This window comes from Adiantum capillus-veneris, chromosome 24 (genome assembly GCF_014529385.1).
Source record: "Adiantum capillus-veneris isolate H3 chromosome 24, ASM1452938v2, whole genome shotgun sequence".
Classification (NCBI taxonomy): Eukaryota; Viridiplantae; Streptophyta; class Polypodiopsida; order Polypodiales; family Pteridaceae; genus Adiantum; species Adiantum capillus-veneris.
The window spans coordinates 140,999,113-141,017,847 of record NC_140954.1 but is presented as its reverse complement, the minus strand read 5'-3'; the positions used below and the strand labels follow the sequence as shown (position 1 = coordinate 141,017,847).

The 18,735-nt window shown below is 42.8% G+C and overlaps 1 protein-coding gene across 8 annotated transcripts in view; it reads right to left on the bottom strand.

Annotated features, from left to right (window-relative positions):
• Positions 1-3,592: 3,592 nt before the first annotated feature.
• Positions 3,593-18,735, bottom strand: part of LOC147427264 (uncharacterized) — a 49,482-nt gene continuing 34,339 nt past the window's right edge. For 3 of the 8 annotated variants that reach the window (XM_086499062.1, XM_086499060.1, XM_086499061.1), the window contains 3 exons: positions 5,975-6,063; positions 5,714-5,758; positions 3,593-5,597 (listed from right to left, as the gene is read on the bottom strand). In XM_086499062.1, the coding sequence (XP_086355188.1) occupies positions 4,114-5,586 (1,473 nt within the window). In that variant the 5' untranslated portion in view covers positions 5,587-5,597; positions 5,714-5,758; positions 5,975-6,063 and the 3' untranslated portion in view covers positions 3,593-4,113. The remainder of the gene's footprint in view (positions 5,598-5,713; positions 5,759-5,974; positions 6,064-18,735) is intronic. The other 5 variants (XM_086499065.1, XM_086499058.1, XM_086499057.1 and 2 more) reach the window with 2 other exon arrangements.

The following is an 18,735-nucleotide window of genomic DNA, read 5'->3' as shown; positions in this document are numbered from 1 at the left end:
AAGGCACCACAACAGGTTTTTTTGGCCGCTCTTAGCGAGGAGAGCCGCACGGTGAAACCGAAAATTGCCCCAATTCTTTGTACTCAATGGTGTCACGCTGAGCCGATTGTGGCAGCGGTTTTGATGGTGGATTGTGTATGATGTTTTGGCCAAAATTGATGCAAATCATAGCCGATTCATTAGGAAGAGGACGGGGTGTAGGAGGGCCTCTTTATTTGCCACGAGCTTCTAGAGGTGCTTAACATTTTGACGAATAGGTGTACGCCATGTGTGCAAGAATGATGGGTGTGTAAGGGATGTGTAAGAGCGGTCAAAGGATGCACTTTTTCCCCCAAAAGGAGGTGGAAAATTTTATGATTTTTGGCATTCCATAACTCCCGCATATGATCTCCGATTTGAGCGGAGATCATAGATCTGCTATTACGCATTCAACTCTTTCCATAGATATGATACATGATATGGTTTTGCCCGCTAGATTTTAATTTCCATTTTTTGGGGAGCTTTGAATTCAAATAAACTAGTCGTTTAGCCTGTTTGAATTCAAAAATTGTCCTTTGATTACTTTCTTAATACTAAAGGTTTGACTTTCCTAAATTTCCAAATAAAGAGGCCCTCCTAGACCCATTCTCTTCCTGATAACGTTTCCTCCCCCCTTCTCGTCTTTGCTCTATTCTAAGCATATGGTGTTGGTGTTGGAGATGTGTGTGCCTTCCCTGACCTGTGTGGGAGAGAAAGAGAGAGCGGTGTGTGTTGTGTGAAGGCTGTAAACTAGCAAATTTGGTGTGGTCTTCTATTAGTTGATGGTGTCAAGTGTGTCTACGCATAGCCTAACCCTAATCTCCATCTATCTAGCCCTAACCCTAACACCATGGTTAAGCTAAGGCTCCATCCTCCATAGCCTAATCCTACACCATTGGTGATTAGGAAACGCGCTTCTCTACACCTAGTGACTTGGTAGGCATATGCCCACAGAAACCCCAATGCACTAGTTATAGTTTAAACCTTCTCTCACCTAGTGACTTGGTAGGTATATGCCCACACACCCAAATGCACTATTATAGCTTCTCAATCTTATGGTCAGCTAATCTAACATGCTTTCCATAAACATAGTGTTAATATAGTTCAAACTCTATAACATAGAAGACTAGCACATAACCCAAAGGAGATATAGTTTTCATTCTATTTTTGGCTCCAAGCAGCTATGCCACAAAGAGGTACTCAACTGCTTGATTGTGTTCAAAACATTATCATGATCTATAGATATGTGTAATAGATAAAGAGTTCCACACTTATGTCCTCTAGCAAAGACCAAAGATCCTTTCTAAATCTTCTAGAGCCATTTCCCAAACATCATTAGATAGCGGGCGTTCTCCATCCTTCTAATATGCTCTTAGTTGCAATTTGCCACCCTGAGTCCACTATAACAATTGCAATGGAGTTCAATCAATATATTCTAGAATCCCAAGGTGATATTTTCATCCTCATTTTCAAAGTACACCCACTTCGTTAAAAGGAACTAATTGAAGCACTTGCTAAAGATTTTGGCGTTTCTTAAGCTCAAGTATGTATTTGATGTGAGTCCATGGATACCAAATCCTTTCCAATGTTATGGCCTTCTCTTGAGCAAGTTAAAGAAAATCTAATTGGTGAACCACAAGCATTGCAAGCAAAATTTGTCAGTATTGGGTCCATTCCCTTGATTTGTGATGGAAACTTATTGATATCTAAATTGGCTTCATAAATACCACAATACGATTCTAAGCTTTCTTTTCTTATTGAGTTCTTCAAACATTTCTAAACCTACACGCAATCTAAAGATTGGAAATCTACATCCATTTGGTGGATCATCCAGTTTCACTTCCTCAGTTGGTGTAGAGTCAAAACTCTTGCCACCATTTGAGCTTCTCCTAGTCACCATCTTCTTAAGGTATGTCTGCTTGAGATTTCTCCTCCATCTTCTGTATCAATTTGTGCTCCTTGATCATGCCTTGGATTTTCGACTTCTCTTGTGTCCTCATTTCTGTGGCCGCTTGCTGCTTGAAAGTCTTTTCAATTCACCATCAACGTCCTATACAGGCCAATACTCAAACATCTTGAGGATGGCCACAAACAGTATGCTCATCTGTTCTCCATAGCATCGGTTGGTGCGGAAGTGCTGCTCTTTCTTCCCTCAATAATGCATCTTGTCCAGGAGTTGATAGGTGACGCTTTCTTTTGTTCTGTCATGCGTCCTATTACAAGCGTGACGTGGACAGACAACCATCTATACATGGAGTGGATGGTTACAAGATTCAGAGGATTGACAGCAACTTGAATGCACTCCTAGTGATTGGGCAGGGCTGGGATAGAGATCAAGCACATTCTCAAACACGGTGGACATATTCTAGATGCATGGATGCGGATCTGATTGCTTGTTTCCATCTGTGTCAAACTGCATTTATGCAAGTAATGCTGCCAAGTGGCCACTCATCTTGCAGCACCAAGTGAGGACAGATGTTTGAGGGGCTTCCTTAGACTCTTGCAATGTAACTAGTTAACACAGCTCATTGGTTATATTTTTCTGAAGTTAAAATTGACTTTCGACTTTTGATTACACTGGTCATTTCAACGCAGCTTTTCGCTGTTTTGAGTTCATATTTAAGTAGAGGACCACAGAGGGAAGCTACACTCGAGGGATCCACAAATATAACTTCTTCTTTGAGCATACATTTAGATTAGAGGCAGTAATCGATTGGTTCAAGCTGCCCGTTCGTCTATGTACTCGGGCAATGGCTCGGACCAATCTCACACATTCCTTTGCGACGTCTGGAGGGTCTTTTTATTTCACAAGCAATGCACTTCATCTGAATGGTTGCCAATGGTGGCTTGGTAGGTGATGCCTAGGTCAAGTGAGTTGACCACCACCCCACCTATCATATGTGTTTGTGGGTACCAAAGTCGCACTTGCACATCCGTCCTTACCACTAAATTGGCATCCTCTTTGCCTTTTGCTTGCCCCAACGCGCCTTCAAATGCATACGTCACTTGGGGGCATCGTGCAGCTAGCACCAGCATTGAGTTCCCAATTCGGACGTGCTTTCGTAGAACACCCTTGATCTTCCAATACGCATGGGTAAAAATTGATACGGGCATGCATAGCAAAAATATAAATCTCTCCATTGAGGATCATTAGGAAACGAGGTCCTTTCTCATACACGCACAGTCATGGGCATGAGAAAACCATTAGCTTCTCGATGAAAAATTGGGTAGAATTTTAAGAGATACGCAGAACTAAAGGTAATCTTGTACAAATGTGTGCTCTCACGGTAGGTTCAGTCAACAACCACAATGACCAGTCACTGGCAGAAAATACATTTACCAAACAGAGTCAGCTTCAACCCTTTCATGACAACAGTAAATTCGAACTTCTTACCCCAAAACCCAATGGAAGTGATAATCCATCCTTATAAAGGATATCATCATCAAGATCCTTTTGAGTCACTTGCTTTCCACCACTTCAGCTTTGTACAAAGAAATAAACTAGACCCTACAAAAGATGCCGCACATCTTGGGCTGCAGATGCGATAAAATGCTGCTAGTGTTCACCAAAAAAAAAAGGAACGAGATAATAAAATCTTTACCGAAAGAAGCATACTCAACACGAAATAGCTGTGTACTTACATAAGTTGTGTTTTTTCTTTCAGGATAAACATGTCAGCCTTATTAGGTTCCTGCCTTGCTCTGCAGGAATCAATATCCATGCAGCCACAATTCAACAAACCCGGCATTTAAATTATGTCAGTGATTAACAGTAGTACATCTTGTTGAGGGCCAAAGGAGCTGGCCACATTATTGGCTAAAGCCGGCAACAATACCTTTGGACGTAAAAGTTAGAAACTCTTTAACTAAACCTACCATCACTGTGTATCATTGTCAGACCTGTTATAAATTAACTAACCAGAGAGAATATTAAAGAACCCTCTTTCAAGCAGCCACTTCTTAAGATACAAGTGAACGGTGACCTGGAGAGATGCTGTAGGTTCAGAAGCTATATGACAGAAAACTGGTTGTGTAAATGCTACATAAAATGGCATGGATATCTGTTTTGTGACGTTTGTTGTGCGCAGAGCCGCCTTAAATCTTTTTGGCTATCTTTCCAAGCGTATCTTTGATTGAATGCAGAACAGCCAGCTTTTCTTTCTCAAACTCCCTGGTTGTCTGCAGCATTTCTTTCCCTATATTTACCAGTTCAGACAGCATGGTTTGTACAGAACTTTTAATGTATGGCTTCTTTGATGTCGCCTCAACAACTGGAGCCTCGAGTACAGGAGGTGGCTGCGGTTTCTCTAGGGAAAGTGGCTTTTCGATAACTCGAGGTTTCTTGGCAAGAGGAGGTTTCTTTGAGATTGAAACGGAGACTTGTTTGATGAGAGGTGTATCTGAACTCGCTTGTGGTACCATTGCCCCCCCATCGATAGCCTTGACATCAACGTCATTGGATGGCAGCGGGGGTGGTACCATCAAATCTTTTGCAGCATGCATGGCATCTGGACACATGGGTAGGAATTCTGGGTGTATAGGTATGTTACGTAAACTATTCACCCGGTCCCCCATATAAAAATCCACCAAATCATAAAACCTGCATTTTTGTGTTTTCTCATCATTAGAAAGATACCGATCGTCCTTGTACTCCTTGTAAACTCGTATCCACTTTTTTCTACAAGCTTCAGAATCCTTGTCAAAACCATGGCAGCTATTTGTCATTTCATGTTTGACAATCTGCCATAGATCTACTCTCTGCCTCTGAGGGCTTGTAAAAGTCGAGTGCATTCTGCCTCTGATGTGAATCAGCTGAGCAACCCAAACATCCTTCCAACGGATAACTGGCTGTTTCTCACCAGATTTATTCAAATCACGAGTACGTGCATCTTGTAACAGTTGCCTTGGCCGTTTCTTTACTTTCTCCCTTTTTAGAGCTACCCCTCCATCAGAACTGAAGAGCCCATTCTCTGTTTCTGACTTGGTGTGGGGCACTACAGGTGCTGAAGAAGCAAGCTGCAAGACATGACTTCCATCTGATACCATGCTCGCACTTGAAGGTAGCTCGCCCCTATGAGCACCTGCTGAAGCCACAGGTTGCATTGCTCTAGTATCTTCCAATCGAGAGCTACCTTTAAGAGGCAATGCATCCATGGACGCAGCCACATTCAAAGAGGCAGATTCAGCACAGCCCCCTTCCAAAGTAGAAGTGAGGCTGTGCGGCAACATTTTACCTGACATGGCGCCTTCTGCGGAGACAGATCGTGAAGCAGCAGTTCCTTTTAACCCCATTGCCACATTGGGCTCCTGTACACCAGTAGAAAGAGAGATTGCTAAAGGCATTACCTGTTTCTTATCAGTTTCAGGAAGCATTTTTATAGATTCAGGTTCACCAGTATGCACTTCCACAACTCTCATCAAAGAGTTATGCAATGAATGACTGTCAGGTTGTTTGAGAGTATTGGAATTTCCAGCTATAGGCACAATCGTCTCTGCAGGCTTTGACCCCAAGCCTAAAGCTAATGAGCTACAATTCTGCTCCAGATCAATTTTTGCAGCGTCCTCCATGCTTTAAATATCTGTACAAAATACCATGCAACCTCTCTCTCTCTCTCTCTCTCTCTCTCTCTCTCTCTCTTCTCCTCGGGTGTGTGTGGATGTGTGCGCGCTAATAAAAAGAGGAAAATGGTACAACCTTTCTACCCCCTCTTGAAAGAAATGTAATCGCCCTCGATTACGCCTGCACAAAACACACATAAGCCATAAACCAGTTCAGTAGACACTGACTCTAAGTACCGATGCACTAGACGACACTAATCTAGCACTGGCACAAAGACGACAGTCATTGAACATCAAATCACATTCAAATCAAATCACATAGAATCCATTGAGATCTAGGACCATGATTCTTGACAACGTGTTTAGCAATCGCATCGCATCTAGATCCACACCATACCTCACCGATGTCGGATTAACCAATCCTTATTGCAATCATGTCCATATAATCTCAAGACTGAAATGCTGCAGGCATTTCATCTTTCAAACCTGCACTCAAACACAATCACATGAGTGAGTACAAAAATCAAATTCATTTTCGAGAATTCCCATGTCGAAGTACTTCTTTCATAAAGTCATCCAGCAGAATACTATCAGCCCATCAGTATCCTTGAAATCCAAAGGAAAATCGGTGACTTTATTCCATCTGGATAATCTGTGACAAAGGAGTGGAGTGAATCCCCACTTGTGCAGTCCCATCTGCACCAGATTCAACCCTGCTGATCCACGGGATCTCTCGGTATAGTCGAAGCTAGACCAAAAAACCTCAAGGTAAAGTTCCAATATCTGAGGAGTATTTGCTAGGTCCTCCTCCTCCATCCACTTCGCATTCAATGCAAGATAGTTCTTGACTAAGAACCGTCGTTCACTTACCTTTCTCCAAAACGAGTATCTCCTCGCTCTCTTCCACTTCAGGTTGCTCCTCAGGCTCCCTGTCGACTAGCATATCACTCTTGAAAGATTTCAATAGAGCCACATGAGAAGCATTGCGAATCTTCTAAGTATCTCGCAACTTCAGTTTGAAGGATACATCATTTATCTTCTCTTGAATCTGGAAAGGGCCATTGTCCCGCATTCTTAGCTTTAGAAAAAGCCGCTCCTTTCCCTTTCATTTTCTTAGGCATGCCTTCTGAAACCATAAGAGCACCCGATCTTCTTCCTTCAGTTGCAAGTCGCGTCTAATCTTGTCCGCTGCCTTCTTATGCCGTGCTTGAGACTTCTCAAGAGCCTCGTGCACCTTGGCAAAATCAATATCCACATCTAGATCATATTGATCTGCTTCAAAAATCTTATCTTCGGTCTGGGGAATTCTCTGATCTACCGGCTAATTACCTTTTTCCTTTCTTTCTTTGTGCCCTAGGACCTGTGGGTAGCTTCTTTAGCTTCCCTTGTCCATTGACACGTCAGTCTCCATCATCGGAACCGTAAGACGTACTATTATCTGATCCCCTTTCTCCGAAATCCTTTGATGAACTTGCATTCAGATCCCTTAGTTCGTCGGAACCTTCGGATGTGCTAAGGTGGATATTATTATGTCCATAGGATAAGTAAATGAGCCGACATGCGTTCCATATCGTTCCTTAGCATGTTGCATAAGTCTCTGAATAGAGTCAAACTTTTGGTTTAAATAATAGTGTCGAATCTCTTTTAGCAAACCACAACAAAACCGCTCAATCTAGTTCTTCAAAGTAATCTTCCAAAACAAAGACACTGGCAAATAAGTATCCCAAAACCTCTGGCAGTAGTCATCCAATGTATCTTTCTCAATCATTTTCAAGTGATGCCAAGTAGTGAATGACATCTCTTGCATATTCATCTGATATCAAAAGTGACGTGAAAATCGTCTTGAATTTTAATCATGTCGCAGGTTCTTCTCTGCGTAACAACAGAGTAGACCACCATGTCTGAACAATTCCTTTCAAGTAAGATGCCCCCTTTCACACCCTGAAGTGTTCTGTGAACCGTCCTCCAGAGAAGGCGACGTCAGACTGTTGTACAAACTCAAGGGCTCAATGGGTGTCCTGGTAGCCTGAAAACGTCTCGATCCTGACAGCCTGACTCCCTTCCTTGAACTCCTTGGTTTTCTTGTTGATCTGGTCACTGTGAAAAGAGGATGAGCTCTCCTCCTCTGAACTACTAGATGGACTTCCATGCCTTCTAGGCTTTCTCAAAAAAACCTGCTTCAAAAGAAAATCTTGTCTTTGGTGCTTAGAAGTTGAGGAACCTTCTTAGCACCCTCGAATACTTCAAATGGTGCCTTTTCTGTGTGTTGTTGTAGGCAAACTCTACCAAGGGCAAATACTTTCCCATTAAGTCTTCTAATCCAAAATATAAGACTTCAACAAATCCAAAACCATTGAATTGGCTATCTCAAATTGCCCATTTGCCTGCAAGTGGAACAAGGACGAGAACTACAACCGCGTGCCAATGTTCTCCCATATTTCCCTCCAAAAAAACTAGTAAACCAAAGATCTTTGTCCAAAACAATGGACTCAGACATGCCATGTAACCAAAAAATCTGGAAAAACAAACAGTGTCGCCAAATGATCAGGCTTGACGGTCTTCTTTACCGGAATGAAGTGGGACTGCTTGCCCACTTTGGGTCTTGGGAAAATCAAAAATCAAATCCATCGCAATGCTTTCCCAGGGGTGGGAGGGTATGGGTAAAGGTTGTAGAAGTCCTGGTGTCTTATGCTTGTCAAACTTGACCTTTTGGCATACTAAGCAACTGCAAACAAAGTCGTACACATCCTTTTTGAGCCTTGGCTAGTAAAAGTAACGCTCAACACCCTTCAAGGTGGTATCTATGCAACAAGCACTGGAAAAAGGTGGACAAGTGGCACTCTGTTAAAACCTTTTCCCTCAAAGGCTGTGTAACACACATCGTTTTCCACATCAAATAGCCATCCCGTATGGATTAGCTTGCAACTGCCTCTCCACTCTATATCCGATGAAAGATATCTGCAAAATCTGGATCTGTGGCGTACTAATCTACCATATCCTCGAAGCTTCGATGATGTATCGCGGAAATAGCCAGAACCAAGGGCCCTTCTGCTTTTCCGAAAGTTGTTTCTACGACGAGTAGCATAAACTCTAATAGTCTATAAAGACGGTAAGTCAACTCCGAACAGAAAGTGTCGCCATGTGTAAGAGCATTGGTAACTGCCAACAACTCTTTCTTGTAAATCTGTGCAGCCATTTCAGGACCTGAAAACATCCTGCTCTCGTAAGCAATGGCCTTCTCGCATCAAGAATACTCCTAGACTGCGACCACAAGCATCAGAGTAAACATCCAATGGCTTTTGCAAGTCTGGCAAGGCCAAAACTGAACCCGTCGTCAACTGTTCCTTGAGGGTCTGAAAGGTTGCAATCTATGACGGTCCCCAAGTAAAAGGAACCCCTAACACATGCAAAGGAGAAGCTATCTCTGCAAATGAACCGCCAATAATAAAAGCACAGGCCAAGGAAGCTTCCAACCTCATGAACACTCTTCAAATAAGGCCAATCACGAATAGTCTCAATTTTGGCCAAGTTTATCTTTACCCCTTCTGCTAAGACGATAAGTCTCCAGAATGTGTCTCTCTCGCAAGAAAAACTCGCTCTTTTTCGCATTTACAACCAGTTTATGTTGCCGCAATGTCTGGAAAACCTGCAACACGTGATGTCTGGGTCCTTCTTCATTTTTGGAGAAGACGATGATGTCGTTGAAGAAAATGCCCACAAACAATAAGAGTCTCTCTGAAAATCCTCAAACGTCGTCCTGAAAGCCGTCTTGTAGACGTCTCTAAGAGCAATTCGGATCGGAGGATGATAACCACTTCTTCGGATAAATTCGGCAAGTAGAACCTTGAAGTCTGTCGAGTATATCATTGATCCTCGGAATGGGGAAATCTGTTCTGGTTCATTATTTCTTCATGTTGGCCTCGGCTAGGTCCGTAAGATGGTCGGTTCGGTGGTGTACTATTGGGAATCAAATCAATCGTTATGATCGTTCAGGAGGTATCTCTCCTAGTAAGCCTTCAGGAAAACAGTTAGTCTGAGCTTGCAGAAATTCTTGTTGTTCCTTTTCGAGGTCAGACATATTGACCTTTAAAGACTAGATTTCATCAAATGGGACGGATTCGTCTTTCAGTTTTACATCAAGTACAATCTCTTTGCTCTTCTCATTCTTCAAAATGGCCTTCCTATTAGTTGATCACCTACGCCGGAGTAGAACTGAGACTAATCTCCCCACTCCTCGTTGACGGGTGGATCACCACCACCACTGGTAGCAACCTCACGTTGTACTTCTTCATCATGGACCGAATTGATGTCATAATAATCACTCCTCTCCATCGTGTGAGAGAACTTGGGTATGTGACCAGGCTAGGTTAAGGCAAAAGAAAGGAAATCTTCAAATCTGCCCACTACAGCCACAATCAGTCCCAAGTGAGTGAAAAAACACAAAAAAAAACAGCAAACCGTCTCTTTTCGTCGCGGAAATTCAGCACCAAAAACTCTGGCTGTCGACACGGCAAGGAGAGGGAGAGCTCGAGAGAGGAAGAGAGATCACTATGCAAAAATGCGCGCACGCGCGAGAGAGAGAGAGAGAGAGAGAGAGAGAGAGAGAGAGAGAGAGAGAGAGAGATGAAATGAAATGTTCTATTAACGTCTTCAAAAGGCCAGAATGACCTATGAGACCAAACTGATACAAAAGTGGTGAATCTGTTACAATGTCTGGGTACCTTAGTACTAAAGTACTAAGTGTGAAAAGTGTGAAAGTGTGAAAATAAATGTGAATGTGAAAAACTAAATACAAAGTATTAAATAAACTTCTTAGGAGCATTCTGGGTGTCTGGCTAGAATGCTTCTAATCCTTTGTTGTAGTCTCCTCCGATGAAGTGTGCTTCTGCATCTCGGTCGTGGTCGTCTCGATTTCCTAAGCTCAATCGCCCTGTCAATGAGGGTGCCTTTGGTATGAATGTGGGTACTCCTTTGTGCTGGCTGCTGGCCTCTTGCTTCTCCTTCCACTCCTGCTTCTCTCGATCCAAAGAAATCTGTGATCTGCCTCTGAGGCTGTAGTGCTCTTTGTCTTCTCATTAGATTAACCCTGTGCCGATGTAGTTCCAGTAGGTACAAGCCTAAGCATCTTTGATCTTGGTATTGCATGACTCTATCTAGAGGTCCAAAGCCTTCTTTAAATAGGCAATGGAAACGCCCACGCATCTCATAGTATACGGTGCAATGGCATATGTAGTGTAATTCTGTCTCCGGCTCCATTCCGCATAACTTGCAAATTCTGCTCTCAAGTGGGATTCCCCTAAATTTGCCAAATTCAATTTCCAGCTGGTGTGAGGATGTACGAATCTGACCAATAGCACATCTCAAACCATGAGATAGGTGGGTATCCATGTAGCTCGGGCGAATCACAAATCCATCTTCAGATAGTTGTAAGTAGTTTTCTTTGTAGTCGGCCATCTTCGTGCCCAATTCTTGTGTAGGGTCTACCCATGTCCTCTTAGTATCCAACTGTATAAGATCCTGACAGATGATTTTATTAATCTCCATTCGTGTAATTGCCAGTGATGGAGCCTCAAGAGAGTATTGGAAGGGGGGTAATCTTTCCATACTGAACCCGTGTCTCTGAAACCACGAGGACAGTTGTGCATACCAACATGATGTATCCCCTTTCATTGCTAATTGTCGAGAGGATTCGAGGGCCAGTCTAGTATATCGGCAATTATTTGTATCCCACAAACCATGTATAAAGGACACTGATCTGGTAAGAGCTTCAATTTCTATCGGAGGGGCAGTTAGTTCCGCTCGGGTAATCGCGTGTGGTACGGAGGCCTTGCCTCTAATCATTCGGGAAATCATAGATACCAAAGGTCTCTCCATTGACTTCCAATTATCGTGATCCGCACATGGTCCCCAAATCTGGACCCCATAAAGCATAGCCGAAGCCACCACAGTATCAAAGAGCCAAAGTTTTGTTCGTGGTTCCTGAAACTGCACTTGTGAACACATCCTCTCCAACCCTCCCAAGGCCGCAGAGGCTCTGGACAATCTACCATCCGCTGCTTTCTTAAGAGTAAACTTCGGTCCTGCAAATACCACACCAAGCTATGTGTATGCATCTGTGTACTCTACTGTATCCTGGCCATATGCAAATGTAGGTGCCGATCTCCTAACCCACTGCGGTGTGGTGTTAAACACCATAACTTTGGTTTTACCCAAGTTTACCGACAGTCCACTGTCCTCCGCGAATTTATGTAATGCATCTAGCTGCCTTTGCATTCCATCTGGTGATTCTGCTATCAATACAATATCATCTGCATACAACAATAAAGGGATCCATGACCCTACAAGTTGAGCACCTCTGTCACCCTCTCTATCAATGTAATCTGATACCTCATCTATGTACATACCAAATAATGTAGGGGACAGTGGGCATCCCTGCTTTACTCCAACGGTGGAATGTACAATGTCAGAATCCCCTTCAGGAGTACGTACATAACCAGTTACTGACCCGTATAAGGCCATGATCCCCCAAATAATCTCTTTGGGGACCCCTAACTCTTGCATCCTGCGCATCAATCTGGCCCTTGGTACTGTATCAAAAGCTTTCGAAAATCCACAAAGCAACAATACATCCTTCTCCCGCTTGCTCTTCCTTCCTCAATAATGGCTCTAAGCGTAAGAATATGATCTAAAGTGGAATAACCCCTCCTGAATCCAGCTTGTCCTGTTGCCCTTATGCCCTCATTCTCTGCCCATCTACTCAATTTTTGTTCAAGAATGGATGCGTACAGTCAGGTCAATGTGTGACCTACCATAATGGTACGGTAGTTCCCGGGTATCATAGGATCCCCTGACTTGAAAATAGGTACGATAGTAGACAATTTCCAAGATTCAGGTAATCCTTCACACAAGTACTAAAAATGCCCTTTTCTTGCGACGTACTATATGCCGAAGAGCAATCCGAGACTGCTTATATGTGATGATCCCAAGTGTAAGCTCTTTCTGGACCTGGGTTCTCGTCTCTCTGCATTCCTCGTCATACCAACTGTTTTGAGGCATGTTCCCAGATCCTCTCTTCTGATCAGGTTGAGTATGTGGGTATGCCTCTTGTGCTGCTCCATGTCGTATCTCTGTTAACTGAGAAGTAATCTCCTCTACTGTATATACTGGCTCGGCTGCCCACAGCCTATTATAGATCTTTTCCACATAGACTGAATCAGTCTCTGGCGTGAAAGTATATCTTGTGTGTGTCTTCTTCCTTTGTACTTGAGAGGCATTGTATTGCAAGGAGATTGATAAGGTCAAGAGAGCATGATCCACTGCAATCCCAACCGGTCTGGGTCCCACCTTAAAGTCCTCGATATTAGAAATAAAGCTTGGTGAAGTCATGACATAATCCATTGTACTTGCCCCATGCCTGTGCGGGAAGCATGTGAATCCCCCATATAAAGGGAAATTCTATAGACCATTAAGTATGGCCAAACCATGTATAGTTGCCATCTCCATGAGATGTCTCCCATATTCAGTGTGTTCTTTATCTTGTGAGTTTCTAGTAAGCCCCCTCTGTGATAAATCCACTTCTCTGAGCATTTCCTCAGAAGTATCATAGAATACTGCTTGAGAGTTGGCCGTTCTGGCATTAAAGTCTCCTAAGAGAACAATGTCTCCATCTCTAGAGAACTCCCGTATGTCATTATTCAATATGGAGAAAGGGGACTGTCCTTTAGGTGAGGAGTAGACTGATGTACATGGAGGGAAGTAGAATATAGCGATATATAGAAATCTACTTGTCTCAGCTCTCATTCTCACCCACATATACCTTGCTTGCTCATCTTTCCTGATAATCTGTAGTAGTGGTTTCAGCTCCTCTTTGAATAAGATTGCTCCTCCTCCTGAACCCCGCCTACCTCGTAGAGATCTCTTGTCTGGTCGACCAGCTGTTTCCCATAAATAACCCTTCACATGCGGCATAAGCTGTCCTGGTATCTGGTGTGTCTCTGAGTAGAAAACTATGTCTCTATCCCTAAAGCTGTCTTCAAAGGCACCTACATCTAGCCTATATGATCCATTACAATTCCACGCCGCTATTCGGAGCGTCGCCCCATAGGTCTCACACCGTCATGATGAGCGCTTTTCCAGAACCACTACTTTCCAGATAGATAGATAGATAGATAGATAGATTTTATTATCGTCCTCGGAGGTCAAATATGACCTATGGGACCAAAGTTACATGTGATGTAGTATGTGTATGGCTGATAAGTGACTCTCGAAGCTCCAAAATTGTAGTGATAAGAGTCGCAATGGAGAGCCCACACTTTGGCTGGGAGAGGAAAGTGTGTAGGTCTAAGTTATGGCTGAAAATGTGAGAGAAGCAAGTTCGGATGTGATCAAAAGCTGAGCACTCTAGTAGTGTGTGGTACTCAGACTCTCGAACTTGCAGTGAGCATAATGTGCACAATCGATTTGACTCTTCTCCATTGCCCCAACTCCCTATCTCGCATCGAAGGAAATGGGAGCTAAGCCGAATTGCTGCGATAGTGCGTATCGCGGACAAGGGAATAGGCTCAAGCATGTAAGTGTGAGTACGGTTTCCTCTCTCAGCGAAGAACATGGTTTTGTAGTTGGGGGCAATATAGGTGGTGTGATGTATGAAGCATGACCCACCGGATTTCTCCCAAGCCGTAATACATTGGCGTTGTAGAAAAGCTTCATTCACTTGAGAGTCAATTGAAGCATCATGTAGCAAGTGTAATGCATCCCATCTCCCAAACCACTTCTTTATGTCTTGCATTCATCCCGTGCTCAAGATCTTGCTTTTATGCGTCTTTTGAACTTTTTTGCTTGCTTCCCATGCAATTGTAGGAAGTCGATGTGAGGGGTTTTGACGCATCTTTATCATGTACTCCACAACCCTTTCCATGCCCATAACCTCAATTGGAAGAGATCCCGACTCAAGAAGTAGGAGCATATATGGTGTTTATGTTTTAACTTGAAGAAAGTTTGTAAGAAAACTCTTTTGGACATTCTCAAACTCTTTCCAAGTAGACTTTGAGATGCTCCCGCCCCACACTTCAACTCCATAAAGAAGAACCGGTGTCACCAATGCATCAAAAAGATACTTCTTGAGAACCCAACACTTGATGTTTCCCGCATTGCACATGTTCTCAAATGCATAATATGCTCTCTTTCCCGCTTCCAAACGACGCATAGCACATTCATGCCACTTGTGATTGGATGGAACCTCAAGGCCAAGGTACTTAAAGCTCTCAACAACTTCAAGTGTCTCGTTGTTGTACACAATGCATGGCTTTTCCTTATGATTGGTTTTCACAAGCATAACCTTCGTTTTGGATTCATTTACAATCAGCCCACTATGCAAGCAAAAGTTCTCAAGGACAACCATAAGCTTTTGTGCATCTTCTTAAGTGTGTGCTAGAAGCACTACATCATCCGCATACAACAAAAGCATGATTACCGCATTGCAAATAGTGACCTCTTCAATGCCTTCTTCTTGCATAAAGTCAAGTACCATTTGTTCCAATTGATCGATGCATAGACCAAAGAGAGTTGGTGACAATGGACATCCTTGTTTAACCCCAATAGTGCTTACAAAAATTTCTGAAATTTCTCTTTCCATGCGCAATTGACAAATCACCTTCTCATAGATTCGAGAAACCGCAAGCATAAACTCACTTGGCACTTGGAGTTCTTCCATCCTTCTCCACAAATTGTTACGTGGAATCATATCAAAGACTTTCTTAAAGTCCACAAAACAACAATACAATCGCTTGCCTTTCAACCGACTTTCCTCCATGAGAACACGAAGAGTGACAAGATGATCAATGGTGCTATGGCATCGACGAAAACCCGCTTGTCCCTTTGCACGCTTGTCATTCTCTTCAGCCCAATCACTCAATTTCATCTCCATTATGCACCCAAACAACTTTGCCATAAGAGACCCAATCATTATAGTCCGGTAGTTGCTTACATTCTTTACATCCCCTCCTTTATGCAAAGGCTTAACCCAATTAGTACTCCAATCATAAGGCATACCATGTTGAAGTGCAAGGTTGAACATATCACACATCCACTCATGGGTAAAATCTCCAGTCCATTTGATCATCTCTGGCTTGATACCTTGAAGATCTCCCGCTTTGCGAGTGGCCAACTTTTCAAGCCCACCGCATACATCCTCAATAGTAAAAAAAGATGGCATACATGGGAGTGAACCATAAAATGGCATTTTTTCAGTATTTTCTTGCTCATATAATTGCCTACAATGTGTGTACATATCCACTAGAGTCAAGTTACCAAAATTCTCAACCCGCTTGCCTCTCAAGTTTCTCCAAAATCTTCCACATGCATGTACCTTTTCTTGGACTTGAAATTCTTGTTGCTTTACTTCCCATCTTCTTCTCTTCTTTTGAATCAATGCCTTGTATGTATGCAAATGACTTTGATAGTTGTCTTTGTCCATAGTTGCATCAAGCTTTATCAAGGACTTTCGAGCATCTTGACATTCTTTATCAAACCACCTTTTGCGTGATCTATCTTTGTTGATACCATGGAGATGCTTTATTGCAAAGAATTCTTCCGCACAAGAACAAATAGTTTTCTTGAAAGCTTCCCATTTAGTTTCCAATGGTGCATCACATTGAAGCTCTGTCATCCATAATTTTTGCTCAACCATTTCAATGTACATTGGTGCCCGTTTGAAATCCATACATAGTGATAACTTCTCTTTCCTTTGGCTGAGATTATCATGCTTAGTTGCTTCTCCACATGAAAGGTCAATACATAAGGTGCGATGGTCGGATTCCGGGGTCCATTGACCAAACATAAAACTCTTTATGCGATACATGATGGCTTCAGAGAGTAGCATATAGTCAATCACACTATCCCCATTATGTCTCCTACATGTAAATCCATTGGTTCCACTCCACAAAGATACACCATTGGCAATGAGCATACCCGTGCTATTACACATGTGTAAAAGTAACTTCCCATAGTGATCCGGCTCTTTCTCATCCATTGAAATACGATCATACAAGTGAACTTCCTCCAACTCCCTTGAAATGTATGGCATATCAAATTGTTGAGTATCATGTTGCAATGTTTTTGTGCGAGCATTCATATCCCCAAATACAATAACATCACCTTCACCTTTGAAATAAGCAATGTCCTCTTCCAAATCAGAAAATGGTTGATCTCTATCCATGCAAGCATAAAAGGGAGAATCATGATGAGGAATGTAGCAACCGGCTACAAAAATGGGTGCTCTTTTTGGTGTATAATTTTCAGCCATACATAACGTTTGTACTTGTCATCTTTCACAATTGATACAAAATCTTCCAATCCTTTCTTAACCATACATGCTAACCCTCCTTGTCCTCTTCGTTGCTTGAGATTCTTTGACCACATCAATGAATGTACATTGTAATCCTCCAAGCCATTGATCCTTTGTGTATCATGCTCCCAAGTTTCAACAAGAAGTACAATATCGGCTTTGCTTGTTAGTTCATCAATGCCAACCCCCGCATTCCATGGGTATCCATTACAATTCCAAAAGCATATTTTCAATTGTAACTCGGTCTCATAGGTCACGCATCCCTATTTGCTTGAGAGACTTGCCTCCTCCTTGGACACATTTTCTTCATGAGAGATCTCCTTGTTTTTATTATTCTTTTCCTCATATGCCTTACGACGCATATTTTGTTGCTTAATAGTGCGATCTTCACATACAAAACATTTTGTATCCCTCAAATAGATCCAACTATTATCAAGGATAATCTTTCGCTTGGTCTCATCCGGCATGGTGCATACAATTGGCCGTTCTCCCGAGCGAGGAGCTCCTTGCTTCCCCACTCTATGTGCTCCATAGACCATAACTCCGGACATGCCAAAGTGGGTTTTGAAGAAATCTTCAATAACAATGGCAAGAGAAGGAGGTGTCTCTAACTTCTCTTCGAGAATTCCACGAATAACAATGTTCTTGGAACGTCGCTCCCGTTCCTTCAACTCCTCCACATCCACATTCTCAACATTCTTTGTTTGAACCATAGCTTGTATGAGTGAGGAATTAGAAACCACATTTCTACCACATACATCAGCCCAAGACTTGTTTGTGCATACATTTTTCATGTCGCATACATCCCGGCTCATAGTGTCAAATTTCTCCTCTTTCAATACATGGTCATGCTCTACTTTGCTCATCCGCTCCTTCAAAGCATTCAAGTCCACAAAAGAGCGTTTACATTCCTTGACTTCCTCTTCAAGTTGCATCAAACGTGTTGTTTGCATCTCAAGTCTCCTCTTGAGATTCTCATTCTCAACCACAAGTATCCTTAGTGTGCCATTCTCCATTGCAAGTGCTCGTAAGTCTTCGCCTTGTTTGTTTACGGTCTCTTGCAATGATACCAAGTACGCCATGATCATGGTTTCCGATGTCGTTGGTTGGGTGGTTGTGTTGCTATCTCCACACTTAGGAGATTTTGGATCATTTTCCACAATGGTTGTGGACCTTGTTGAAGAAGAAGAACCCTTGCGAGTGCCGGAAGACATTGTATGTAAAATAGGAGATGAGAATCAATTTTGTTGAACCTGTTCACTTCGGAAATGCTGCTACAGAAACGCCTTCCATAACTCTGAAAATTTATGTCTTTACATCAATGCGTAGAGGACTTTGTGCTCTTCGATTGAGGCTATAGATCACCCAAATCGGAGTTCGGATGAAGAAGTTATGATCAAAAGAGTGGACTGCTGTCTACTAGGTCAAAAAACGGTTGCACTGAGAGAGAGAGAGAGAGAGAGAGAGAGAGAGAGAGAGAGAGAGAGAGAGAGAGAGAGAGATGGTGATGAAAAACGCTAGAGAGAGAGGCCTCACACACAAGAAACGCTAGCAAGAGGAAAACGCTAGAGAGAGTGTGAGTGCCCAAAACACTAGAACTTTGCACTGAACAACATGCCAAAAAGTACAAAGGGAGGAGGGGCGGGGGGTTGCATATATGTGGAATTGCTAGAATTGCCGTACCTACTCAAAAACCCCACCAAAAACTCGCACAGATTACCAATCCGATTTGAGAGCACACCCTGGCTATCTACACGGCAAGGAGAGGGAGCGCTAGAGAGAGGAAGAGAGATCGCTGTGCAAAAACACGAGAG